This window comes from Meles meles, chromosome 17, assembly GCF_922984935.1.
Source record: "Meles meles chromosome 17, mMelMel3.1 paternal haplotype, whole genome shotgun sequence".
Lineage (NCBI taxonomy): Eukaryota > Metazoa > Chordata > Mammalia > Carnivora > Mustelidae > Meles > Meles meles.
The window spans coordinates 25870771-25897854 of NC_060082.1; the positions used below are offsets into that span (position 1 = coordinate 25870771).

A 27084-nucleotide genomic window follows, 5' to 3' on the forward strand; every position below is an offset into this window, starting at 1 on the left:
GGCAGAGAGAGAGAGGAAGAAGCAGGCTCCCCGCTGAGCAGAGAGCCTGATGTGGGACTCGAAATTTTTTACTTTTTTTTTGTTTAAAAGATTTTGTTATTTATTTGAGAAACAGAGTCAGAGATAGCAAGGGAGAGCAGGAGCTGGGATGAGAGGGATAAGCGGACTTCCCACCGAGCAGGGAGCCAGATGCGGAGCCAGGTTTGGGGCTGGATCCCAGGACCCCAGGATCACGACCAGAGCTGAAAGCAGACTTTATTTTATTTTATTTATTTATTTGATAGACAGAGATTACAAGTAGTCAGAGAGGCAGGCAGAGAGAGAGAGAGGAGGAAGCAGACTCCCCGCTGAGCAGAGAGCCCGATGCGGGGCTCGATCCCAGGACCCTGAGACCATGACCTGAGCCAAAGGCAGAGGCTTTAACCCACTGAGCCACCCAGGTGCCCCAAATTCTCTGTTCTGATGTCAGTATCTTTGGGCTTTTCCTCTTGGGTTGGTCAGAGTCCTTGAAGAAGACACGTCGCATTTCCTCTCTGGAAGGTAAACGTCTGGTAGCCAGAGACGAAGGAATTGAATGGAGGAAGAGGCCTGGGGATCTGAGCATCCAATATCCAGTTATCTCCCACTTATTACACAGAGACACCTCTTCGACCCTCTCTGGAGAATAAATTCTTCAGTCTTCTCTTAGAGGAAGGAGCGCAGCCACTGAAGAAGGGAGAGGTAACCTGGCCATCTTGAACAGCTCTCGACATTATTTTAATCCCTGCCCAGGGCACCACGTGCAGGTGACAGCCCTTGCCGTCCTGTACCTCTCTGGTGGGCAGCAGGGGTGTGGGGACAGCGCGTGTGGGGAGCCACCGCCACCGAATCTGGAGACTTGAGGGACTGGGCAGGTACAAATCAGGTTGGGCCTCGAGCTTTTTCTACTTTGGATTTAAGGTTCAGGTTTCTGCAGGTTAACTTAGTTAACGCATGTCTGTTTGCTTTCTACCTTCTCCTTTTTTTTGTTTTTGTTTTTCCTACTGGCTCCTCTCATTATTGTGGGTTCACGCTTAAGAAACCCACTACTGTCATTTTTGTGGCGGTGTAGGAGGGAACAAAAGTAGATCTGTGTGTTCGTTCTCATTAACTGCCCTAACTCTCCTCACTTTTGAGGAACGTTTTCCTATTCTAACTTAAGTTCTCTCTTGATACCACTCAAATCTTTATTCTCCTCCATTTGTCCTTAGATATTTGAATAAATTATGTGTTTTTACGTGTAGCTGATTGGGATTTAGGAAGAGCTCACTGACTTTTGTGTATTTAAGATTTTAAGTAGCAGGAAACAAAGGGTGGCTTTCCTCAGCAAAGCAAAAATAGAGATGAGACATACACATATTCAAATTTCTAAATTATGTATGTATAAGTTTCCTTATAGTAGCAGTAGACTGCAAAAAACCTACAGGCCCATCAGTAGGGGACTTTTTTTTTTTAACATTTTATTTATTTATTTGACAGAGAGTGAGAGCACAAGCAGGGGGAGGAGCACGGGAACAGGGGGAAGCAGCCTCCCTGCTGGGAGCCCAATGTGGGGATAGATCCCAGAGTCTTGGCGAAAGATGGATGCTTTTTTTTTTTTTTTAATTATTTATTTATTTGACAGAGAGAGAGAGAGAGAGGGTACACAAGCAGGGGGAGTGGGAGAAGGAGAAGCAGGCTTCCTGTGGAGCAGGGAGCCTGATGCGGGGCTCGACTTCAGGACTCTGGGATCATGACCTGAGCCGAAAGCAGATGCTTAACCCACTGAGCCACCCAGTCACTCGGGTCAGCAGAGGACTTGTTAAATACACCATACCAACCACATGGTAGCATATTATACAGCTAAAAAGAATGAGGCAGATCTTTATATTCTGGTATGAAAGAGTCTGTAAGGGCAGAATAGTATGCTCTCAATTGAGTTTAAAGGTACATTCCTATATCTGCAACGGGGTTACCTCCGGGGAGGAGAACTAGGTGAGTAGGAGACAGGAAGTAGAAGAAAGACTTAGTTTTCCCTTGTATAACCTCTGTAGCTTGTGCACGTTACACTACAGTCTTATATTACTTATTTTAAAAATAAAGTACTAGTGAATAGTTTTTTTTTTAATTTTTTTTTAAAGATTTTATTTATTTATTTGACAGAGAGAGATCACAAGTAGGCAGAGAGGCAGGCAGAGAGAGAGGAGGAAGCAGGCTCCCCACAGAGCAGAGAGCCCGATGCGGGGCTCAATCCCAGGACCCTGAGATCATGACCTGAGCCGAAGGCAGCGGCTTAATCCACTGAGCCACCCAGGCGCCCCTAGTGAATAGTTTTTTAAAAGAGCGAGCAGGGGCATGTGGGTGCCTCAGTCAGTTGACTGACTCTTGGTCTCGGCTCAGGTCTCCATCTCAGGGTTCTGAGTTCAGGCCCCACGTAAAAAAAATATACGTATAAATAAATAAAAGAATGAGCTCCATGGCCTCTACTTGACATCACGTTCTCCCTGATGACTTCCACCTTTATGAATTCCCAAATTCTTTTCTGGACAACTCCAGCCCAAGTACCCCCAACTGATCTCCTTTGTTCGAAACGGTTGTGGGCGGCAGTACCATCACACACTGATTTGCCATGCTGCCGCTTTTTAAATTAAATCAAAATTTTAAAAGATTTATTTATTTATTTGAGAGAGAGGGAGCGCGCGCGCGCATGACTAGGAGGGTCAGAGGAACAAGGAGAGAATCTCAAGCAGACTCCGTGGAGTGCGGAGCCCGATGTGGGGCTCGATCCCAGGTTCCTGAGATCATGACCTGAGCCAGAGTTGGGTGCTCAACTCTGAGCCAGGCACCCCTGCGGCTGCGTCTTTTAAACAGTATCAACCACCTTGTATTAAACTTTCCATTTTTGTATTGTCATTTGTGTTTTACTGAGCCTTTTAGGGTTTGCATGGAGGTCTTGAGAAATGAGGAGTGGCCAGTGGAGAATGGGTGAGCAAGTTTAAAAGGGAGGGAGGACATGAGAAAGAATTTGAGGCTCCCTCCTGACATGTAGTCTTTCACACCCACTTACCAAGCAGAGACTCATGTGAATCAGTGACCCCTTTTTATAAGATCCTAAAAGACCCTGGAAATATAATGCCTTTGCATTTTACATTGAATTAGCCCAATTATCTTGACATCGCTTTGCTAAATGCACTTGCACTCAAGGGATGAAAGGCTGGGAGACAGAAGCAAACATTTTGAAACAAGACTTACAAAATTTTAGAGCCAAAAGGGCTTGAAGATCAACTAGTCCAAGCCCTTGCTTCGTAGGTCCAAGACAAGACATCAGAGGAATTCAGGGTCAAACTCAAGTCTCTTCTTAAATTCAATTGAACTACACCATCCACGCCGTTGGAGCACAGGCGTGGCCTGGATGAAAGATGGGGTTTTTCTACAGCAAGAAAGGATGGCACTGTGCCTGAATTAGAGAGGAGAAAGCAGCAGGCAAAAAAGAGGTGGTTGCTCAGTTTTGTGTTTTTCGTAACTGTGTCCAGGGCTCCGTGGCAGTCTGTGTCAATAAAAGCCTATATTAGCAGAAGCCAAGTTAAGATAATCAGAACTGGTTTGAAAAGCAGCAAACCTCAACTTCCCCTTACCCAGCCCAGTCTCTTGACTTCCAGAAACCAAAGAACTTCAGCTTAAAGCTCTTCAAGGACCCTTTCACATCCCCCTTTTCCACACCTGGAGAAAGAAAGTCAGAAGAAGGGGACGCAATACAAACAGGAACGTTTCCCTGTTTCTAGGGTATTTTCAGCAGATTCCCCAGTATCTACTGTATCCGGGAACTGAGAACCATTTAGGGTGGTCATGGAGATATTACTGGCCTCGGTCTTGTTTCCTTCCTTCTCTTTGCTATTGAAATCTTTTACTCTGATTTCAGTAAGACACCCCACTTCTACTGACGCCGGATTCTGCAGCCTCCCCTCTCTCGTCTCCATAGAGGGCGCGGGAACACGTTTTGAAACGAGGAGAGCGTGCAATAACAAGAATCGGTGAGGGTCCACGGGGAATCAGCCCCATCCACCATCTCCAGGTTTCCGAGCTCGGCCGGCCCACACTACAAGTCCCAGGAGACCCCGCAAAGGGAGGGCGCGCCCCAGTGATCCTTCCCTCACTCTCCCGGAGAGTGGAGACAAAGGTTCCGCTGGCGGCGCACTGCGGGTTGGTTTGTTTTCAACGGCGGTGACGGAGGTTGGAAGCCCGGCCGACTGCCGGCGGGGGCGTCGGGAGGCGGATTCCTCCTCCCCCGAAGCGCTGGGGTGGGGAGGGGGGCGGGGAGCAGGGAAGCGGGGGCCAGCGGACCGGGGGCCGAGCCGGCCGGACAGAGGAGGCTGGAGAGATGGAGGGCGACGGGGTGCCGTGGGGGAGCGAGCCCGTCTCGGGTCCCGGCCCGGGCGGCGGCGGAATGATCCGCGAGCTGTGCCGGGGCTTCGGGCGTTACCGCCGCTACCTGGGCCGCCTGCGGCAGAACCTGCGCGAAACCCAGAAGTTCTTCCGCGACATCAAGTGCTCCCACAGCCACAGTTGTCCCTCCTCCCCCACGGGAGGCGGCGGCGGGGCCGAGCGCGGCCCTGCCGGCGACGTCGCCGAGCCCGGGCTGCAGGCGGGTAAGGAGAGCAGCGGCGGCGGAGACAGGGCTGGAGGGGCCAGCTGGAGGGCGGACCGCAACCCTGTCCCTGCAGAACAGGCCGGGAAGGGGCGGAAAGTGGGAGCGGGGCGGCGTGGCGGGGCCACCGGGCCTGGGCCGTCTGGATCGGCGAGGCCGTGGGCGGGCATCCCTCGGGGCGGGGGTGAGCGAGGGGCGCGCGGGGGCCGCCCGGAGCTCCGGGAGCGGGCTGAGGGGCGCCGGGCCAGCGGGCCGTGCGCTGGGGCCGGGGTCCCCTGGGGAACGGGGAGGGTCGCTCCGAGTGGGGGGTGGGCCGTCGTGGTCGGAGACCCGCCTAGGGATGGAGGAGTGGGCAGGCAGAGGAAGAGCAGCAGGCGGGGAGCCCCGGGAGCCCGAGGAGGCCAGGGAACTGGCATGGATTGTGTGTGTTGTGCTCGCGTGTGTGATTATGTGCAATGCTTTTGCACCAATCGCGTGGCAAGTCTGTGAAGAAGTAGGACTGTACTCTAAACGGGGCTGATGGCTGAAGCAAGTAGCTGTCTGAGTGGTGCCAGCGGTTGCTCGTGCTTCTGGTGAAGAATTAGAGAGGGAAGGGATCGGGTTTGTTGGTGGTGGTGGTGCTGAGCGTTCTTCCCTTGATTCTCACAGGGGTGTGCTAGAGTCCCTGAAGCACTTAAAATCCTGCAGGGGCTTTGATCTTTTCTGATTTCTCGCTTCCTCTTCAACTGCTGTTGGTGGGGGAACCGGAGGGTTTGTTAAGTACTGCGTCTAATTAGGAAATAGATTGGAAGGGAGAAGGGACTGGCATCCCATGTGGGCAAGTACCCTGGGGCCAACATAGCAAATAAGCCAGTGGGTTTAATTTAGTGACTCTCAAACTTAAATGCATTAAAACCAAATTAGCATTAAAAATGTCTCATGCTCTACCCCACAGATAGCGTAGGTCTTTTGGGTGGATCCTGAGAATCTAAACATGGAATGCCACTGGGGGTTCTGTTGCAAATGGTCTACAAACACACTTTGGGAAGCACACATCTATTTATTTATTTATTTTTAAGATTTTATTTATTTATTTGACAGAGAGAGAGGCAGCAAGAGCAGGAACACAAGTAGGGGGAGTGGGAGAAGGAGAAGCTGACTTCCTGCCAAGCAGGGAGCCTGATGCCGGGCTCAATCCCAGGACCCCAGGATCATGACCCGAGTGGAAGGCAGACACCCAACGACTGGGCCACCCAGGCGCCCCGAAGCGCACATTTAGATGCCGATAGCACACTTGAACATGAGGCTCAGAACAGAGTGAATTACTGAACTTCTTCAGAGTTTGTGTGTTGGGTCCTGCATTTCCAAAGTTGCCTGTTTGATGACTTAAAGTTGTCTGAGACTCCAGAAATGGTGCTCAAAGTAAGATAGCAAGATTCTGATATGATCTTAAACAATACCGTTCCATTTAGTTGGCCTGGATGTAATAAGCATGGGAGGAATGGCATGATAGCGTTTCTGGAGGGGTGGTTTTGGCATTGTATGCCCAGAGATTTGCTGTTCTGAAAACGGACCTATAGAGGCTGTCAGAGAACTGGCAAGAAGGGCTGATGTTTTCAGAGATGATCCTCAGAATTTGTACTTTCACCTCTCCCCCCAGCAGTGCTTTCCAGCAGCTTCCCTGCTCACAAGTTTTTCTTACAGCTTACCTAAAAGAGTCCTCTATTGCTGTTACTTTACAACAACTATTTATTTTAGAATCACTACTGAAAAAAAAAATCAGAGAGATGGAAGTTTTCAAGGCACTTTGACGTGCTCTTATTTTTATTCTTTAAAAAAGCAAGTTAAGAAAGACAAATGTACCCTTTGTATTTTGCCTCATTGGCTTTTCTAGTTGACTGCATCATGAACTAATCTTTGCGTATTGTATTTAACTAATTCTCGTCACCCTCTGGAGTCTGTCCATCTGAAATAAAAACCAGGGTAGTGTGCTGATGACTGGACTGGGAACAATTTGATTTTGTTCCATAAAATGCTTCCATTCCTTTCAGTATGGGCAGTTTTGCCTTTGGAGGTGAAAATGAGCTGGTATCAGGGAAAATCAGTGAGGTGGCACTTACTATGTATATTTGGGGAATGCCCTTTCTCCAGCTGTCCAGGTCACTGTGTTGGAAAGTAGAAACCGCTCCTTAGAAGACAACTAGCTCTTGTTTTCTCCTTTTACAGGCTATCTCTGCAAGGTCAAGTTCACTCAGAGGCTGTCTCAACTTTGTTTTGTGAATGTTGGTTTCTGAATAGGAACTTGGAATGTTAAGAGCAGAAACACTTAAATTCCCTTTATCTATTTTACCCAACCCCTACCCACCTCCTCTCTGGCAACCACCAGTTCTGTTTGGTCTCTCTTTTTTTTCTTTGCCCATTTCTTTCTTTTTTTTTTTTTTTTTAAGATTTTTATTTATTTATTTGACAGAGAAAGAGACAGTGAGAGAGGGAACACAGCAGGAGGAGTGGGAGAGGGAGAAACAGGCTTCCTGCTGAACAGGGAGCCTGATGCAGGGCTTGATCCCAGGACCCCCGGGATCATGACCTGAGCTCAAGTCAGACGCTTAAGGACTGAGCCACCCAGAAGCCCCTCTTTGCCTTTTTCGTTTGTTTTTTTTTTCAATTCCACATATGAGTGAAAGGAACAGTCAATTCCTAACCTAACAAATCTCTGGAAGGTTTTTCTTTTGTTATGTTTTTTGTTTTTTTTTTTAAGATTTTATTTATTTACTTGACAGAAAGAGATCACAAGTAGGCAGAGAGGCAGGCAGAGAGAGAGAGGGAAGCAGGCCCCCTGCTGAGCAGAGAGCCCTATGCGGGACTCGATCCCAGGACCCTGAGATCATGACCTGAGCCAAACGCAGACCCATAACTGACTGAGCCACCCAGGCGCCCCTTCTAGAAGGCTTTAATCATCATTGCAGAGTGGAAGTGTGCTTCTAGGTTGGATGTAGTATAGTATTTGAGCAACTGAAGATCATCGGTTAACTCCAGATTTCTATTATATCACTTTTAACCACGGAGGAGATGGGAAGGACCCCAGAATAACACTTTCTCCTTAATTTTGACAGTTTTGTATTCTTCAGAGGCAGTTTAGAGAGTGTACATGATGTTTTAGGAGCTAAAAAGTACCTTTGCCTGGCCCGTGCAAAGCAGACTGAATTACAAGTAAAAATTCCATTCCTCCTCTGCTGCCCAGAGGGTTGGCTTTCTTTTCACCAAACTCCAGGGGATGAGAGCCCCTTTATCGGTTATTTTCCTCTGTCAGAGGCTTCAGAAGTAAGGAGATAAAGTTTTTAGAACTTCTTTGAAAAAAGTCAGAGTGGAGTGTTACAAAGTAGCAGAGGGAAAAGTATTTTTCTTGTTTTGTGATCCAACAGATTTCTTAGCTGTTGTAGCGTATCATAAACATAGGAAGACGTTGGAATGACTCAAATGTGTCTAGTTGGAATGCTGTCCTCTGTGGTGCAGTCCTTCAGTCCTGTTTCCACTCCTTCGTGACTGGATGACCTTGGGCACAGCACAGCTATGCTGTGCCAGTTTCCTCGTCTGGCCCCGGGGATTCTAACAGTAATGCTTGCCCTTAGGGTTGTTGGGAGTTAATATATGGTATTGTGTGTGTTAGCATAGTGCCTGTTACTGTGCTGTGTAGGTATTATAGGTTGGTCATACTCTCCATAGTTATTCAGTAAACATTTAAGTATCTGGTATAGGGGACAAAAAGAGTCAAATAAAGACATTGACTGTGGCCTTAGGCTTGTGGGAATCAGTCTTTCCCATCTATACTTTTCTCATAAGAAAGAAAAAAGAGGGCACCTGGGTGGCTCAGTTGGTTAAGTGACTGCCTTCAGCCCAGGTCATGATCCCAGAGTCTCAGGATTGAGTCCCGCATCAGGCTCCCTGCTCAGCGGGGACTCTGCTGCTCCCTCTGATCCTCCTCCCTCTCGTGCTCTCTCACTCTCTCTCTCAAATAAATAAATAAAATCTTTTAAAAAAAGGAAAGAAAAAAGAATTATAATTATCATCATTACAGTGCACCTGTTATTTGTTTCTGTTGGAGGGATAAAAAGGACGAGGAAGACCTGAGGTTGGTCCTCTAGAAAGGGACAGTCTGATGTCAGTCATATATTCAGACAGCACCTAAGGCAGAAAAATGGCAGAGAGCTAAGGTATGGCTAGATTATAGGCATTTTATGGGACTTACAATTCTTAGGTTTTTATAGCTTTTTGCCTTTGGTTAGCAAACAGCTCAGTTTGTCCAACATTCTTTGCCTTCTTTTTCACTCCTAGTATAAACTGGTTGCCAGAATTTAAAAGAAGAGGGAGAGCAGTAGTACACTTATTTGAAATAGACATTTTTCCTGGACTCTTTAGACGGAAATCAATATGGTAATTAAGTGGCAGGGACACTGGGGGAGAGACAGAAAACTGGGGAGAGAGGTGATTGTTTAAAGCCTGGTTTCATGGAGCTGCCTTCTTCCTGGGGCTGCGGGGTTGGACGTCAGTTGTGGGGTGAAACAGCCGGAGACTGGGATGGGTGTGCTTTCTAGAAAGTGGTTCGCCCTGGTCAGATTTGACTCTGCCGTGTAACCTCTGCGGGATGGTGCTGTAATTGTGGTTCTTAAGTCTGACTTTCATGACCCCAAGCAGGTTGGAAACTTTCGCTTTCTCTGTCAATTTTCTTCCTGTATGGAAGCGACTTGATAGTGGTTGAAAAGCACACACAAGCATTGGAATCAGACTGGGTTTCCTCTTGTAGTTCAGCCTCTTATTCACTGTGTGCCTTGGGCAAGTTGCTCAACCTCGTTGAGTCTTGGCTTCTTCCTATGTGAAATGGTAGTGGTATGAAATGCTGTATATCGGATGATTCCATCTGTGTGAAATGCCCAGAATAGGCAAATCATAAAGATAGAAGGTCTGTTAGTGATTGCCAGCGAATGAGGAGAGAGGAAAATGCAGAGTGACTGCTAATGGTGTGGGATTTCATTTTGGAGAATGAAAATGTTCCAGAACTAGGTTGTGGTGATGGGTGCACAGCTTTGTGAATATGCTAAAAAAGACTGAATTATACACTTTAAGAGGGTGAATTGTATCTAAATACATACATATATAAAAAGGGAGTGCTAATGTCTATTTCCCAAAGTTGTTGTGACATTTAGAGATGATCTACTTTAAAGCACTTAGCGCAGGCATATACTTAGTGCTAAATGGAAGCGGCTGTTTGAGTGTGTGTGTGTATGTAGTTGGTGAGCACTGGAATAGGAGGTTGGAGCATGGTGTGTTGGGGGAAGAAAAAGAAGAGCAGAAGGACAGAAGGATGGAATGTGGGACCGAGCAGTTTTGAGCTGGAGGCAGATTCAGCCCCATGTCTCTAAACTCCCCAGTCCAGTTCTGCTTCTGTGATTCCCTCCTTGTTCTTTTCTGACCTGGCCAGGAGAATATAAAATACACCCTGGCAATGGAGAGATTTTGTTACAAATGAGTCATAGCCCAGCTATGGAGCCGTAATTGACTTTAGTGGGAGACTCTCTGATTGGATCGAGTTCAACATGACCCTGCCTACTCCAGCTTCTTATTCCACTTTCTAGTCCCTGACATTAGGGCCCCCGGCCCCTCTTTGCTGATTTTGCTATCTCCTGTTCCCTGGGAGGAAGCCCCTCCTTATCCCCCGCAAAGCGATGGCTGTTTGCACCTTTCCCTTCACAGCCTCTCCCTTCCTAATCTTGCCCTCCTGGGATGATCTGTTTCCCATGGCACAGGGCAGCCCACTGTGAAAAGGTGTAGGTAATTCTGCCTACCTTTAGAAGAAAAGACAATTACCTTTAAGATTTGCCGTGTGTGTAGTTTAGTCTGAAGTGTCGTCACTGACTTTAGTATGTTTAGTTCTTCAGCCTTGGAAGTGGTTTTTAAGGAAAGCATGGATTTAAACAAAAATCCATTCTGGTTTTTAAATTTGGTTTTGCTCTGTCCACCTTGCCAGCACCTCCTTTTATTTCCATTTTCTTCTGTTCTCCGTCTTACTTCCTGCAGCTCATGTACTTCTCAAAACCAGTCTTTTGAAAATAAAACCTCAAGAAATACGTTGTCGAAGGGAAATTTGCATTTCACTGTGTACCTTTTGCTCAATTCCTATAGGTTCTGGACATACAGAATGTGCTTTCGTATGTATGTTGTTTTGTTGTTTGCATGGTTGCTGTGGATATATTTGTTTATCCCGCTTACTAGCTTGTGGACCCCTAAGGGTAAAGACTGTGTTTTATTCCTCTTCCTGTCCCCGTAATGCCTGCCATAGTGTGTTATGCGTAGTGGGCAAATAAACGCCTGTCACGTCAGTTCCATGACGGGTAGATATTGGAATGATGCTTTTTCCCACCTCAGAAGGACATTTCCTCCCCATCAAAGATAGAGGTGTTTGTGTTTCTGCCTACATTTTACTAGCTGGACCCCTAAAACAGAACAATGGCGCATTTGAGAGATGACTGAATAGACCGGGCTGCATTCTGTGCTGATGCCCAAATGGTTTTCATGCCCCAGGGAGGGAGTTGCATGTGATCCCAGTCTGCCAGAGCATCACCGTGACAAGGGAAGTAAATCCTTAATATTTCTTCACTCAGCAGGTCCTTATTAATGCCCGATTCTGTGTGGGCCCAGGACGTGCAATAGGGAACCGCTGTCCCACCAGTTGACGTTATTCCAAGATGATGTCATGGAAAGGGGGATTCTTGTTTTGTCGTGTTCCCTCTAGAGGATTTTCTACAAACTGGTTACCTACTTAACTATGGGCTGTCTTCGAGGGATGGGATAAGGCATACGGGAAGTGGTAAGGTCAAATGACACTGCCAGAAAGAGGGGTTGAGATGCTTTACTAACTTTCTAACCGGAGTTCAGGAAAATCAACCCCAATCTGTCTTCCATGGAGTAATTGTGATTGTCTTGTTTGTGTGGCTCAAAGCAAGAATGTATTCACAAAGATTATTGTTAGAGTGGCTTTCATCTTGCTATCTTTTCTCCGAGCTTGCTCAGAGGGAGGCCGGCGTGAAGAATAAGAGATGTGCGGGTACGCGTGGTTTTCTCCCTAGCGGTGTTCGGACCTCAGGTGAGTTTGCTCCTTGCTTCGTGGAGGAAAGTAATTCACCTCCAGGGAACGAAGGGTTCTGCTTCCTGCACAGTGCGGTGAGTCTGGTGGCCGTACTCACAGCAAGGGATAGAGGCGAGTCCACGCGGGAGATGCGGTTTTCCGTCTTGACTCTCGGAGGTCTGCCTGGAGTGCCCTGTAGGATTGCCAGGCTAAGTCGATGCCACCCTGTGCCTGAAGATGGTTCAGTTCGGGGCGCCGGGGTGGCTCAGTGGGTTAAGCCTCTGCCTTCGGCTCAGGTCATGATCTCAGGGTCCTGGGATCGAGCCCCACATCAGGCTCTCTGCCTCTCTGCCTACTTGTGATCTCTCTCTCTCTGTCAAATAAATAAATAAAATCTTGAAAGAAAAAGAAAATGGATTCAGTTCTTTGCCAAACGAGGATCCTGGAATCTGACACCTTAATGGAGAACAGAGATAGCCTTGGTGGGGATACATGCCCCTTGCTTGGCGCTGTCAGCCAGCCTCTCTGAGAAGGTCCCCTTAGACAGGATACTCCTCCAAAGTCCAAACCAAGTGCTCCGAAGGGAAGTCGGTCAGACATGGGGACGGACTCCTGGTGTCACCTGTGGGCCCCCGGTTGAAGCACCCATCGTGTGCAGTGCCTTTTTCTGCCTTCTTCAGTGTGGCAGGCAGTGTGAATGGTTTGGACACACTCCCCAGCCTTGCGCCGTGCGGCCCTGGGAACCTTTTGACCACAGCTCTCTTTGGAGTTGGGCTTTGTAATGTGCTTCCGTTCCCTGGGGTGGTGTTCTCTGTGCAGGAAAATGGGAAGCAGGACTGGAGGATTGTTTTTGCTTTTCACTTGTCTAACGAATAATGCCTCAAAACTATCACGAAGAATGATGCTAGGTTATGTACTCATAAAAGCCTTTGATTTAAAAAAAAACACACAAATCTCACACTTTTTAAAAAAAAATGCTTTTATCCCTTGTCTTTATTCAGTTGTTAAAAAAAAAGTCCAAAGTCCAACTTTAGCTTCATCAGATTAAGAACTTTAGTGCCTATTTACGCTGGACATGTTTTATAGCTTAGTGTTTCTTACCCTTTCCACTCGGTGTAATGGGGCGGAAATTACATTTCCCAGGATTTTTTTTTTTTAATCGAGCCAAACTTTCCAGAGCAAAAACGAAGGCCCTGTCATAAATGCAGCTAGATTCAAGGCTAATTTGAATAAAAGCTCGTTCTTTATTTAAATTAGAGGGACAGTGTCTGAGCCCATATGGAGTGTATTTTTTAAGAATATTGTGTACAACATACTATAGCCTTAACTTTTTAAAGATTTATTTATTTGAGAGAGAGAGAGAGAGAGAATCCTAAGCAGACTCGCTGTTGAATACAGAGTCTGAACAGGGCCCCATCCCAGGACCCTGAGAACATGACCTGAGCAGAAACCGAGTTGAAGGTTCAACTAATTGAGCCACCCAGATGCCCCCCCCCACCTTTTAAAATATTTATTTATTTTAGAGAGAGAGAATGCACCAGGCGGAGGAGGAGAGGGAGAGAGAGAATCCCAACCTGACTCCCCGCGGAGCGTGGAGTCCTGTGGAGGGCTCGATCCCAACCACTGAGATCATGACCTGAGCCAAAATCAAGACCAGATACTTAACCAGCTGAGTCACCCAGCCCCGAGCCTTAACTTTTAATATTCTGGAGATAGGTAGGTACAAGGGGAAATATAGGGAGGGACAGAGCCAGTAGGAGAAAAGCCGTTCTTGCTCCTCAGGCTCCGAGTCGGGGAGTCTTGTTTCAGTTTCTACTGAGTCTCCGCAGCCTCTTCCTCCACGGAGAGAAGTGGAGTTCCGCTGCCCCAGCTTGGAAACGTGCTTTGTAACTGAGGCATACAAGTAGTTATGTGTAAGAAGAGGTGGAGATGTGTTCCCTCCTGCTGCATAACCAGAAGGGACTTCTGCAAGCAGTGCTGCGTCATGAGGCTTCTGGTGGCTTCTGGTGGCTTCTTGTTCAGTGCACTGGATGGTTGCAGGTAACTTTCGGCAGCTCCGGTCCCGGGGCACGTTTGTCTGTACTGCTTAGCCTTGAGGATTTGGGTTCTAGATCTGACCCTGAGCTGCTTACTTAGATTAGTACCTCGAACTCCCCAGACTCTGAACGGCCCCCAGGTCACCATCACAGGAAGATGGGGGAGAGAGGAGGTGATGTGCAAGGCGAAGGTAGGGACAGTGAGGAAACGGTTCCTATTTCAGTTCTGTTATGATCGTATTTGATGGGGTTTTTTTCCCTGGGGCGTTTTTGTCAAGTACAATTCTGTCTCCCTCTCCTTTCCTGTGAGATCCAGAACTGGATATACTTTGCTAGGTATCCTTCTGGCTCATTTAAAAAAAATTACTTTGAAACCATTTCAGATGTACATAAGTGTTGCCAAACTGGACAGAGAACTGCTGGACGCACCTCACGCAGATTCCCGGTTGTTAACATTTTATTGCTTTTGCGTTAGCTGATGTTGCTGGTGTCCTCCCAATCTCTCTGTCTTCCTCTATTGTATCTGCGGTTTCTCTGTAGCCTTCGAAAGCACACTGTTGGTAGGTGGTCTTCTCTCCTCTGAACACCCCAGTGTGCCATTCTCCGCAGCGAGGACCTGTGTCTCCATACCAGCATGCACCTCCCCAAGCCAGGGCCCGAGCAGTGATGCTGTGCCACCATCCGGTGCACAGACCCTGCTCACGTTCTGCCAACTGTCCCCAAGAATGGCTCTTTTTCTTTCTGATCCAGGATCCTGTCCAGCGACATGTGTTGCATTGGCTGTCATGTGTCTTCAGACTCCCTGAATGTGGAACAGGTCCTCAGCCTTTCCTTGCCATTTAGATCTTGGACAGGTTTAAAGGGTAGGCTTTTTATTCTGTAGGATGACCCTCAACCTGGATCTGTTTGGTGTTTCCTCACTAGACTCGGTCCTGAGCTTTCAGCGAGACTAAGCACGGAAATGATGGACTGTGCCTCACATCAGGGGTACCTGAGCCAACCACGCCCATCCCTGGGGATGTTATGCTAGATCACTGGTCCCGTGGCTGTCTTCTAGGTCCCCCCACCTTAAAGTCACCATTTTTTCCCTTTGCAATCGATTAGTCTTTAGTGGGAAGTGTTCTAAGATTTCCCTGAGAAGCCCATTCCTGAAAACACGGCCTTCCGCTAGACCTCAGCACCCATTGACAGCTCCCACCTGGCTCGATGGGGTTTCCCCATCCATCATCCTTCCGGATTTCTTAGTTGGTATTCCTGTGGTAAGGAAGGGTTTTCCTTTTCCTTTTTCGCTTAGCCCTTTATTCAGTTTTTTCAATGGATTTCTTCAATGGGTTATAATCTCATACTATTATGTAAGAACATTTTTATGCCTGATTGTCCCTGATTTGATCAGTGAGCCTGGCTGTGAGCTGGTTGGTGTGTCCTTTTGACCCCTCCCCATCAAGAGGCTACCTCCCAAGCGACAGACGCTAAGCCCTCTGTGAACCTTGGGGTTGGCTTCCTCGGAGGAACTGCTTCCACCTCTGCCTCCCATAACCTACGCTGCCTGCTGCCTCTCTGTTCCCCCTGCAGCGTGACCAGCCTCAGCAGCAGTTTTGCCCAAAACAGAACTTGTCAGCAGGCGGCTGAGTGTGGGCTCTTTATTCTAGGGCTCCCACGTTGTATAAGCTTCTGGGGTGCAGGGCGCGGGTGGCCGTCTCCCTCTTCCAGGTACCAGGACCGTCTACTTCTGAAAAACACGTAGACCCTACCGTGGCCTCCCTGTGGGATAACCTACTGACATTTCTGCCAGCTTGACTTCTCAGCTTCCAACAAACGCTTTCGCTCCTTGAGAATATTTCAACGTCTAATTTCCAAAAACCTTTCTGTTCCACCACAGTGTACTTGTACGACTTGGTCCTGAGGATTCCAAAAGCCAGACTACGTGGGCGTATGTTTTCCTTAAATTCTCCTGGGCTCCTAATGTCTCCCCTGTAATTCGGAATCCTTTAAGTTGAGCTGATGCTCAGAGCTGGTTTGGGAATGGTAAATAAGCATTTCGTGGCAGAATTCGTTCTCTCAGCTCCTGAGCTTGTCCTTTTCTCTACTCTTGGCACATACAGTTCATAAGAAATAACGATGTCTCACAGCTTATTTGCAGAAATGCATATTTGTGTCACTGATTACTTGAGCAAATTATTAAATCCTCCCATAAAATCCTGCACATGTCACTCGCTTTCAGAGAGGACTACAAGTCACTGTTAAAAGCGAGGTGAACATATTGGACCCAGTGGAGGGAAGTCCTCGGGTGCCAGGAACAAGGCTTGCAGCAGTAACTTTTGGGACCTGAGTTGACTCTGAAGTCCTTCCAACCAAGTGAGTTGTAATAGTATGAGAAGCCACGGCAGAGTCCCATTCACCTCCGTTCTCCTACTCCATATCATGCCTTCCCTACCTTGGACGTGGACTGCAGCTTACCCTGCCTTCACTCACCTTTCCAGGGATGGGCATGGAAAACAGACAAAGAACGTGCATTGACATAGATCCATTGCCCTTACCCAAAACAAAGTATCCTAATGGGTCACTAGAGACATAAAAAGGTCATTAGCATTTCTTCCGTCCAATTCTTCCTTTTTATAATAGTCTTAACCTCAAAAGCAAAGGATAATACAAGCTGATAAGAGGAGCATGAAAAGTTTCTCTGAAACTTTATTTTTATTTTTTTAAATGTTTGTTTATTGGATGCCTGGCTCAGTCAGTTAAGTATCTGCCTTCCCCTCAGGTCATGATGCCGAAGTCCCAGGATTGAGCACCACATCGGGCTCCATGTTCAGCGGGGAGCCTGCTTCTCCCTCTGATACTCCTTCTGCTCATTCTTACTCTCTCTCTCTCTCAAAATGGATAAATAAAATCTTAAAGAAATAAATATTTATTTATTTATTTATTATTTGAGAGAGAGCGTGCACACGGAGGGGGAGAGAGTCTGGAGCAGACCCTGTGCTGAACGCAGTGCCCGACTTGGGGCTCAACCCCACGACCCTGAGATCATGGCCTGAGCCAAAATCAAGAGTTGAATGTTCAACCAGTTGAGCCACCCAGGCGCCCCCATCCTTTTCTTTTAGCAAAGTACTCTGGCGATCTTAGAAAAACAACTTCCTTTAAAAATGTGCCCCAGCTAATGGTCCTACTGTGTTTTTTCTCCCAGGCTTTATGTATTCCTTATGATTTTGAGAGTTTTGGTTTTTTTTTAAGATTTTATTTATTTATTTGACAAACAGAGATCACAAGTAGGCAGAGAGGCAGGCGGGGGGGCGGGGGTTGAAGGGGAAGCAGACTTTTTACGGAGCAGAGAGCCCACTGTGGGGCTCGATCCCAGGACCCTGGGATCATGACCTGAACCAAAGGCAGAGGCTTTAACCCACTGTGCCACCTAGGCGCCCCAATTTTGGGAGTTTTTGGCAGAGTTTTCATAGAGACTCTGTCAGCCTACTTTACACTGGATTCCTGGGGCACGGAGCCCACCTGAGGATTCTTTTTCTCCCTCTCCCTCTGCTTGAGTTCTCTCTCTCTCTCTCAAATAAATACATACATCTTTAAAAAAATAATAAATTAGGGTCCTGCAATCAACAAATCGTGTTTGGCTCCAAATTGGGGAAAATGTGGTAGTGGGTACTGGGGAGGAAAAATTTCTCCTCTGTCCTTCTGGAGTCCCAGCCGGGCCTAAGAATTAAACTGATGTAAACAGATACATAGGAGAGAAGCACGCACATTTTATTACATTTTACACGGAAATGTACATGGAAACATCCCTATAGGAGATGAAGACCCAAAGAAGCAGAGCTGAACATTTAATGTACTGAATTGGATGGACAAAGAGAAGTAAGTTATGAAAATGTGACAAGACAGAGGGGCTTGGGGTAAGGCAGTTAGTGGTGGAAAAGGGACTAGGAAGATAAGGGTTAGTTTAACAAGCCTTGTTTGTACTGATTTTTCTTGGCCTCGACTCCAGGTCTTTGATGATAAGAGTGTTGCTTTACTTGTGGTATAGGGAGTTCACCATCCAGATGGGGGTTTTTATCTCCTGCTTTCAGGAAGAAAAAGGGGAGGAGGTGAGAATGCCCTTCTTAGAGTGTAGCATGTCCAGTCCCTTGAGCTCAAAACACCCCTTGGGATGGCATATTCCTGGGCTCTTCATGGGCCCTCTTTACCCCTAGGCGTTGAGCTGGGCCCCTGAGACCTCGGCCCAGCTCCTGCACTGTGCTGGGCTCCGTCTCTCATCTGCTTAGATAAATGGGGAAACACGGCTCTGTTATGTTTTGTTTTTCAAGCTGCTGGTTCCACATCTGTAAATGGGGATAATAATAGTCCTCGTTGGGTAGAATTACGAGCATTAAATGAGATGAAGGAAATTAAGAGATGTACTTAGAAAGAGCTAAGTAAATATAACTGTGGGGAGGAAAAGAATTTTTCATTTGCCCTTCCAGTTTCTTTCTTAGCCACAACACCCCTGTGATAAAAAGACACACTAACAGGAGAAAAACAAGTTTAATAACATGTATCCCTCCTATATGCATGCTTTTCCTCCAGGAAAAACCCTCCAGAAAGGCCCATGCCACCACCTTAAACATCATCTCCAGCTAAAGACAAAGATGTTGGGGGTGGGGAGTCAGTTAGGGGAGGTTACCAGGAGGGCTGCTGTGAACAGGGGTAAACGGTCTGCATTAAGATAAGGGTTTCTAGCGCGCCCCGGTGGCTCAGTGGGTTAAGCCTCTGCCTTTAGCTCAGGAATGGAGTCCTGCATCCGGCTCTCTGCTCAGCAGGGAGCCTGCCATCCCCCCAGCGCCCCCCCCCCCCGCATGCCGCCTACTTTTCTGCCTACTTGTGATCTCTGTCTGTCAAATACATTAAATCTTTAAAAAAAGAAAAAAAGACAAGGGTTTCTAGGGATTTAGACTCATCTGTCTCTTCCTGGTACAGAGAGGGAGACGCCCTTGCAAACGGAGATTTCCCTTGTACTGCTCTAAGTGTAAATGTTTCCTATGAAAGGGTAACTTGTGCTCAGTTTTCAGTTTCACCTGCATCTGCTGTTTATTTAAAAATAACCAGCTTAAAATAGCAAGCCAAAGAGGCATATTTTGGGGTGTATTTTGCTCCCGTTTGTGATGGAATACAAACAAAATGGGTTGCTACTATAGATGCTTTCCTCCTCCCTCTTCTAGTTGGAAACCTTTGTTTAGAAGTAACCCTAATCAAGCTGATCTGTATTTAAGAAGCATCAAAAAATATATAAATAAAAATAAGAGCCTTGGCTTGCACTTAAGACAATGTGAGTTGCATTTGCCTGTGGCTGGCGTTGGCGGGGTTAATGGGCTCCCGCTGAGACACCCTGCCGGTGCCTTCTGGCGGCCCCAGATGCAGACGCTGTTAGATTAATTACGAAAGAAAACTCGATTAACTCGGAAGTCCTTAAACTGTCAGTGAGGCAGCTGCTCCAGCTCTGAAGCAGGTTTTCTTCCTCCCTCCTACTGTCAGGCCACAGTTTGGAATCTCTTCCTTTAGAGAGCTGCTGAAACTGCACTCTCTGTAGGTCCTCCAAGCCCCTGGCTAGTTCAGTCAGCTTTTTGATCTGCTGTTAAAATCGTCCAGGGAAAGTTTGCAGATTAAATTCACAGATAATTTAAGATCGAAAACAACCAGCCCAACCACTCATCCCCCTCAGTGGTGTGTCTTGCACCAGTTAAAACCTGAAGGCTTCTTGGAATTTTAGCACTGGAAAGATGCTAACGATGATGTCATGCCCTTCTCCGAGCTCACAGACGAGAAATCCAAGGCTGAGAAAACGCAAGTGAATTGCCAAAGTCACAGAGCTAGTGAGAAGTGGAGCCTGGGAGTCACAATCTCTGCCCCTCCTCCATCTGCTTTTCCTCTTGCTTGCAGCACTCCTCCCTCCCCGAACCCTTTGCCTGGGAGAAGCAAGGATGGAAGCGACCTAGCACTGACTTTGTTTCTGTCCCATCCGTGCCCTCGTTCAAATCTGGTAGAGCTATGTCGGAAATCAGTGGAAAGCTAAAGACCGGTGGCAGAAGTGAAAGGCTTGAATAGCGACATACTGAAAAACAGATGGAGATACCCGTACTGAGGATTTTCTTCAGTCCACTCGTTGCCCAGAGAACCTGAGTGGAGTGCACTCCTGTCCCATGGCACCGGTCTATGGTGGTTTGAACCTAGCTGGTGTATTTGCAGTGGCTGTTTTTGTCACTACAGAGATGGAGGGGAGGGTGATCATTTGGGTCAGATGATTAATGGGGTGTGTCTGCCTTGGCTTTGGCTGAGGCAGCATGTTTTACTGGCTTTCCTAGAGTTGACGCTTAGTCTCAGGTTTTGTGATCTCGCCCTCTGGTCCTGAAAAGTGATGAGTTGGTTTTAGTTCTCAGTTATCCACTCTCCACGCTCACTTAGGTTTCGTTTTTTCTTATGTGTCAACTTTTGCTGTAGGAGTTATGAAGGTCATCAGCGTGGGCTTACACCTGGATGTCCTTCTGAGCTTCCGAGCCGCACTGGGAAAAGAGGAAGGGATAGAAAGTATGGCTGAGAGCGATTTTAGCTGGTGAATCTGTCCCCACAGCTCAGGCTGGCATCGTTGTAGTTAAATTCTGCGAGGTGCAGGGGGGAGGTCCTGTTCTGTGGCCTGTGTCCACTCTCTGCATCGAGATGAAGGTTTTTAGGGCCGATGGTTTTGACCCTAGACTTCTCTGAGAACTCAGTGAAACTACTTACAGCTTTCCGTAGATAATTTTCTACAGTAAATGGTTCTTACACAGAGCAAACCAGGGGGTAACCTGAGTACTTGCTAAGTGTCAGTCACGGTGTTCGGTGTCCAGGGTACAGAGAAATCTGATGGTCCTTCCTGCTTTTGACATTATAAACAGATGACCAGATTAGACTGTGGTAAGTGTTGTTGAGTTGTGAACCAGATATGAAGGGACTAAGCACTAGCCCATTGCTACTTGCTTAGTCGACATATAAGCAATCGGCGTTGTCCCCTCGCTTTTGTTTATTTTAAAGATTTTATTTTGAAGTAACCTCAACTCACAACCCCAAGATGAGGAATTGCCTGGTCTACCGACTGAGCCGCCAGGCACCCCTCTCTATTTGGTTTTAGACTGTGGATCAAAGATTGGACCAGTGGTCTGGTGTGTTACGCTTGGGCTTGGTAAATGCTTTGCACACAGTTAGGCACTCTGTTACGGCTCCTTGCTTTTTCAGAGGAGCCCATCTCTTGCCCAGGAGACTCAATTTCTTTGTCTCGGTGTCCCGATGTGCACATGCAGGCCAGGGGTTGGACTCACAGACACACATGAAAGGAAGGGCTTTCATGGAAAGCATGGAGAGGAATTTGGGCAAAAGCAAAACCTTCTTGAAAACTTTTGGTGGTGCCATTTGTGGAAGGGAAGGGGGTTTGAGGACTTGTTACAGAATAGATCCAGGCTGAAGCAGAAGAGCCCCCTCCCTCGAATGAAGTGAACAGCTTACGAGTGGCTTAACAGCTCATAGTGACGTGACTGAAGGGGAATATTTTTCAGTTGGTGCCACACAGCCTTTCAGTAAAGATGTATTTGGCCCAGAGATCAGCCTTCTTCCAGCCTAAGAACCCCTGTGGCTGTGCCTTTCTTTTTTTTTTTTTTTTAAAGATTTTTTATTTACTTATTTGACAGAGAGAGATCACAAGTAGGCAGAGAGGCAGGCAGAGAGAGAGGGAAGCAGGCTTGCTGCTGAGCAGAGAGCCTGATGCGGGACTCGATCCCAGGACCCTGAGATCATGACCTGAGCCGAAGGCAGCAGCTTTAACCACTGAGCCACCCAGGGGCCCCTGGCTGTGCCTTTCTGAGCAAACTCAGGGGTAGCCTGAGTCACAGACGGGAGCAGGTCGGGAATGATTGCGTTCCGAATCCGAGAGGCGCAGGTCAATGACTTTCGGTTCCTTTTCCCACACAGAGGTTTCTCCTCCTTGAGGAAGCTTTTTGTTCTCTCTTGAACGCCGCCTGCTGTGTGTGTGGAAGCTCGCCATTTACGTGAGTGTGGTTGTCCTGAGTGGATGTTTCTGAGACAGATCACATTCCTCCTAGATGTACCCGGATCGTCTCCTGACAGGGAGCTCTTCCCTTTGTCTTACTCCACGCCTTGTCTTCCGTAAATTGAAGCAGTGGCCCCTGGTCCGGAGTTACTGATCTTCACCCAGCACCCAAAGTTATAGAGAACGGACGCGGCAGCTGGGACGCTGTCAGCAGCCATCAGAGAGACGAACTGGAAAAGATTCTGGAACTAAGCAGACTTGAATAACAATTTATTTTGATGTATGCGTGTGTAAAGATTAGCTCTTTCTCACACACAAAGATGAGCTCACACATTTAGTTATAAAAGATGCCATAAATGAGGAAAGCAACAAGCTAACACGGCACATGGTAGAGACATTTACAAGGGCCTTCTTTGTGCAAGTATTGGGTTTTTTGTCATGAAGGTTTTCACTTTGACGTGTTCAGGTACAGTGTCCCCTTGGATTCACATCCTAGTTCACGTGGTCTTCTCTGGCTTTGCCAGTTTAAGGATCTCAAGACCGAGGCCGAGTCCTGGTGTACTCCTTGGGCTGGCCCTGAACCGCATGAAAACGGAGTGGGGAGGGATCAGGTTCCTGCCGCCTTTCTAGGTATAGACACCTGCTCTGGGGACAAGCCAGGGACGGGACTCCTGTTCGATATTTGAGGAACCTTTTCCAACAGAGATGTTTTCCCGGTCTCTTGTCCAGCCAGGAGCTTCCTAGAAATTGCTTCCGTAGGACCCTGCCATCCTGACTGGGTCTCTGTCTGCCCGTCCTCACTGTCTATCTGTACTGCTTTCTCCTTCCCTGCCCTCCCCTTCCCCGCCCAGGCCAGCTGAGCTGCATCGCCTTCCCACCTAAGGAAGAGAAGTATCTCCAGCAGGTTGTGGACTGCCTTCCCTGCATCTTGATCCTCGGCCAGGACTGCAGTGTCAAGTGCCAGCTGCTGAACCTGCTGTTGGGGGTGCACGTGCTTCCCACCGCCAGGCTGGCCAGGGAGGAGAGCTGTAAGCTTCGGCGTCTCCGCTTCACCTATGGGACTCAGACGCGGGTCGGCCTGGCGCTCCCCGGCCAGTACGAGCTGGTGCACACGCTGGTTGCTGACCAGGGCAACTGGGAGACCATCCCTGAGGAGGACCTGGAGGTCCAAGAGGACGGGGAGGACGCCGCCCCCGTTTTAGCCGAACTGGAGGTGACGATGCACCACGCACTCTTACAGGTACCGGTCTCAACAGCCGCGCACGGACATACCCACGTTTTCTGTATTTGAGCTTTCTCCCAGAGCGGTTTGGCAATGCTCTGGGCCCTGAGCATCAGCTGATAGAGCATATCACCCAGGAAGGGACAGACAGGGCCCTGGCAGCACCCGTCCCTGCGTCTGCACCCCAGGCAGGACCCTGAGCAGTTTGCTTATCTCCCTGCAGCCTGTACTCCTTGCATCTCCGCAGGCTTTTGCAGAGTAATTATGATCAGGCCCACAAATCTTGCTAGAATTGCCTCCAGCCGTCCCTTTCTAAAAGGAATGATAAGATGATGGATTGATGATTAATGGCTCTTACTCGAGTTGAGCCGGAGTAAAGACTTTGAGTTTTTCCTTAGACCTAGCCATTATTATTAACGGGGACAGATCCTGTCTCCTGGTTTCTAAGGAACTAGAGAACCTGAGGACAGGTCAGGCTCAGTGTGAGGAGATACGGAGATCCTGTCATCTTGAAAGATACCTTCTTGGCTTCCCCCTTGGAATCTACTCCCACTTCCAGGAGATCCTTTCAACTATCTGGTATTCAGATCTCTTGTGCTAGGCCTCCTGTCCTGCTCTATAGCTGGGACCAGGCTATGTGATGAGACCGAGCGGGGATCAGCAAAGAATGTGACTGTGTCAGGGGTCAGGAGTGGGTAAGAGGAAAAGAAGGCACTTCTGCTCAGAACGGAGCGTCCCGTCACCTTGATCAGCTGTCCCAGGAAGGAAGGGCTAGCTTAGCAGCAACAGGAAGTTTGGTTTCTTCTTTCTTATAACCTCTACACCTACCCTGTTCTAAAAGGCCTGATCTCCCAGTCAGTGAATGAGTCCTTTGGTTGTGGCTGTGGCCTTTGACACTTCAGAACTAGAAGCTGTCATCTCATTTCCTTCCAGAGACCAGATTTCTTTTATCTTGGTAAATGCTAGAGGGGCTATGTACACAAGCCAGCATTTTCTCTGAGTGCAGTTTCAGCAGTGACTTCCCTGTGTTTTCAGACTGAGGGCTCACACTCCTTAGGTCCAGGATGCCGAGCGCGTTCTTGCGTAATGCTGGCTGCGGCTCTGACAGTAATCCTTGTTCATTAACTGAGGCTGCTCGGTTGACCTGTGAACTTCACAGTTCGTCAGTATTTGAGCCACACATAATCTCTCTGTGATATAATGGCCTGACCTGGTTCTTTCAGGTTCTAGTGCTTCAGTGGGCTTTCAGACTTTTCTAGGATTTCATTCACTGGGGGCACCTTGCTGGCTCAGTTGGTAGAGCATATGCTACTCTTGATCTTGGGGTTGTGACTTTGAGCCCCACATTGGGTATAGAGATTATTTAAGAAATAACATCTTGGGGGCACCCGGGTGGCTCAGTGGGTTAAAGCCTCTGCCTTCGGCTCAGGTCATGATCCCAGGGTCCTGGGATCGAGCTCCACATGGGGCTCTCTGCTCAGCGGGGAGCCTGCTTCCCTCTCTCTCTGCCTGCCTCGCTGCCTGCTTGTGATCTGTGTCTGTCAAATAAATAAATAAATAAATAAAATCTTTTAAAAAAAAAATAACACTTTGTATCAGGACCGAATACATTTATGTACACATATACATTTTTTAAAAAATATTTGTTTATTTGAGAGAGAGAGAGAGAGAACATGAGCAGGGGGAGGGACAGAGGGAGAAAGAGGCTCCCTGCTGAGCAGAGAGCCAGATGTGGGACTCCATCTCAGGACCCTGGGATCATGACCTCAGTCGGAGGCAGACGCCCAACCGACCGAGCCACCCAGGTGCCCCTATACACATAGAAATAACATTTCATGAAACAATACTTTTACTTTTTGTAAGACACACTATTGTCTTTTCTATTTGATTTCACTTTTTAAGACTGACAGTAGCAGTCCACAGAATTGATGCCGTGAGCTGCTGCCTTCTGACCTGCAGCTTAAAAAACACGGTTAAATGGGGCGCCTGGGTGGCTCAGCCATTAAGCCTCTGCCTTCGGCTCAGGTCATGATCCCGGGGTCCTGGAATCAAGCCCCACATCGGACTCTGCTCAGCGGAAGGCTGCTTCTCCATCTCCCACTCCCCCCACTTGTGTTCCTGTCTCACGGTCTCTCTCTGTCAAAAAAATAATGAAATCCTTAAAAACAAAACAAACAAAAAACCACTAGTAAGTAGGTCTGACGGCTATCGGTCAGGTGGCAGTTCTTCCTGTTCTTGCCTTTTAAAAGCAATCTTGGACTGTGAACAGAGCCATGGCCAGGAGAGGCACGTGACTGGATTGATTTCTCTGGGTCCCTTCATTTTATTGACTTTAATTTTTAATGCTCATTTACTTTAGTTCCATGAATTGAGGCAGTTCAAGCAAGTGCCAGGCAGGAGAGTGAGAGCCATCCCCTGGGCACACATCTGAGTGGGGAGAACCCCCCCGACTGCTCCTGACGTGCGCTAAGCACGCCACTGAGGGAACAGTTGAGGCGGCTTCTTGGTTGGGAAGTCAAGGTACCAAATCAGCTTTCCCTCTGCACAGCCGAAGTATGTGTTTTCTTTCTTTCTTTTTTTTTTCAAGATTATTTATTTATTTATTTGACAGACAGATCACAAGTAGGCAGAGAGGCAGGCAAAGAGAGGAAGGGAAGCAGGCTCCCTGCTGAGCAGAGAGCCTGATGTGGGGCTTGATCCCAGGACCCCGGGATCATGACCCGAGCCGAAGGCAGAGGCTTAACCCACTGAGCCACCCAGGTGCCCCTGTGTTTTCTTTCTTGAGGAATATTCTCTTGCCTTGAGGAATTCTCTAGCCTCTTAAGTTCTGTTTCATGTGGTTGGTGAGGCTTCCTTAGCCAGTGTTCCTCCGGATCTGCTTTATTCTCCAGTGGTTTTGATGTAGAAATAGCAGCAGACCCCAGTGGTTCTAAGTTGGGAACCCCTTGATGCCATGCCTTGGGGAGGCCTTCAGAGCCTTTGTGGCGCTCAGGCCCTCTCGGCCCGCACAGTCAGGCCCCTGTCTTCTTGCATCCGTGGGCCTCGGCTCCCGGAGCTCCGGGTGAGGGGCGCTTCCCAGCTACTGTGACGATTTGTGTGCGGGTGAGAAAGATCTTTTTGTTTACTCCCGTTGTATTTAAGATCAAGGAGTTAGCTCTGAACAGCCCTTCCATTTGGTTTGCAAAGGGGGTGTGAAGAAAAGAGAACTCGGCTCAAGGTAACCAAGACTGAATTAGGGGAAGTGAGATGTTCATTTTCAGCTGTCAGATTATCAAAGCAGAGTTTCCCCCTGCCCTCTTGTACAATGGTCATTCTTTTAATATGGTGCTTTAAAGTCCTCATAAATTTGCCAATTTCAATGTGTTCCAGAATAGGCTGACTCACGGGGACCCATAGGGCTTGGTACTCCCAGCTTTTGAGCTCTGGGTCCCCCGAGAGTCTCATTTCATAATTCATCAGCAGAGGAACACCGTCAAGCCTTCATTTCCGTAGCCTTCTTTAGTGTTAAAAACAGAGTCATTTTCCCACTGGCAACACGTTGCAGCGGTCACAGTGCTCCCTAGGTCAGTTTCTGCACACGCGCGTGCTTCCCTTCTCCACCTGCACCCCGGCCGGCTGGCATATTGCCACCTCTTCTTACGAGTCCGCTGGAACACAGTGCCCGCTTCGGGGTTGCCTCAGTCTGATATGGGATGTGTGTGCGTATTTTTCCCGGGACCACCTGTAAGAAAAGGGGTAGCAAGGAGCTGAGATGATTAAACTCTCTCAGTCGGAGCAGTCGGAGGTGGGGACCCCACAGCCTGGCCAGTGTCTCACTCGTGCTGGGGCCGACAGAGCGGTCACTTCTTCTGCCGGCCTGTTTATCTCCATCCTCCGGACAGACATACGCGTCGTCTGGGGGCCAGACTGCCACACGCAGACACCATCTTTGGCTCAGGATGGTGTGTGATGGGGTGACTTTCGGCGAACTGAGGTAGACTGTAGTGTTTCCAGGAACGGTCCGATGACTTGCAAATAAACTTTATTTTTAAC

At 48.0% G+C, this 27084-nt stretch overlaps 1 protein-coding gene across 2 annotated transcripts in view; it reads left to right on the forward strand.

The window, feature by feature from the left end:
* The first annotated feature begins 4245 nt into the window (after positions 1 to 4245).
* Positions 4246 to 27084, forward strand: part of DSTYK (dual serine/threonine and tyrosine protein kinase) — a 49075-nt gene continuing 26236 nt past the window's right edge. For both annotated transcript variants that reach the window (XM_045982474.1, XM_045982475.1), the window contains exons 1-2: positions 4246 to 4643; positions 22682 to 23070. In XM_045982474.1, coding sequence (XP_045838430.1) covers positions 4376 to 4643; positions 22682 to 23070 — 657 coding nt within the window. In that variant the 5' untranslated portion in view covers positions 4246 to 4375. The remainder of the gene's footprint in view (positions 4644 to 22681; positions 23071 to 27084) is intronic.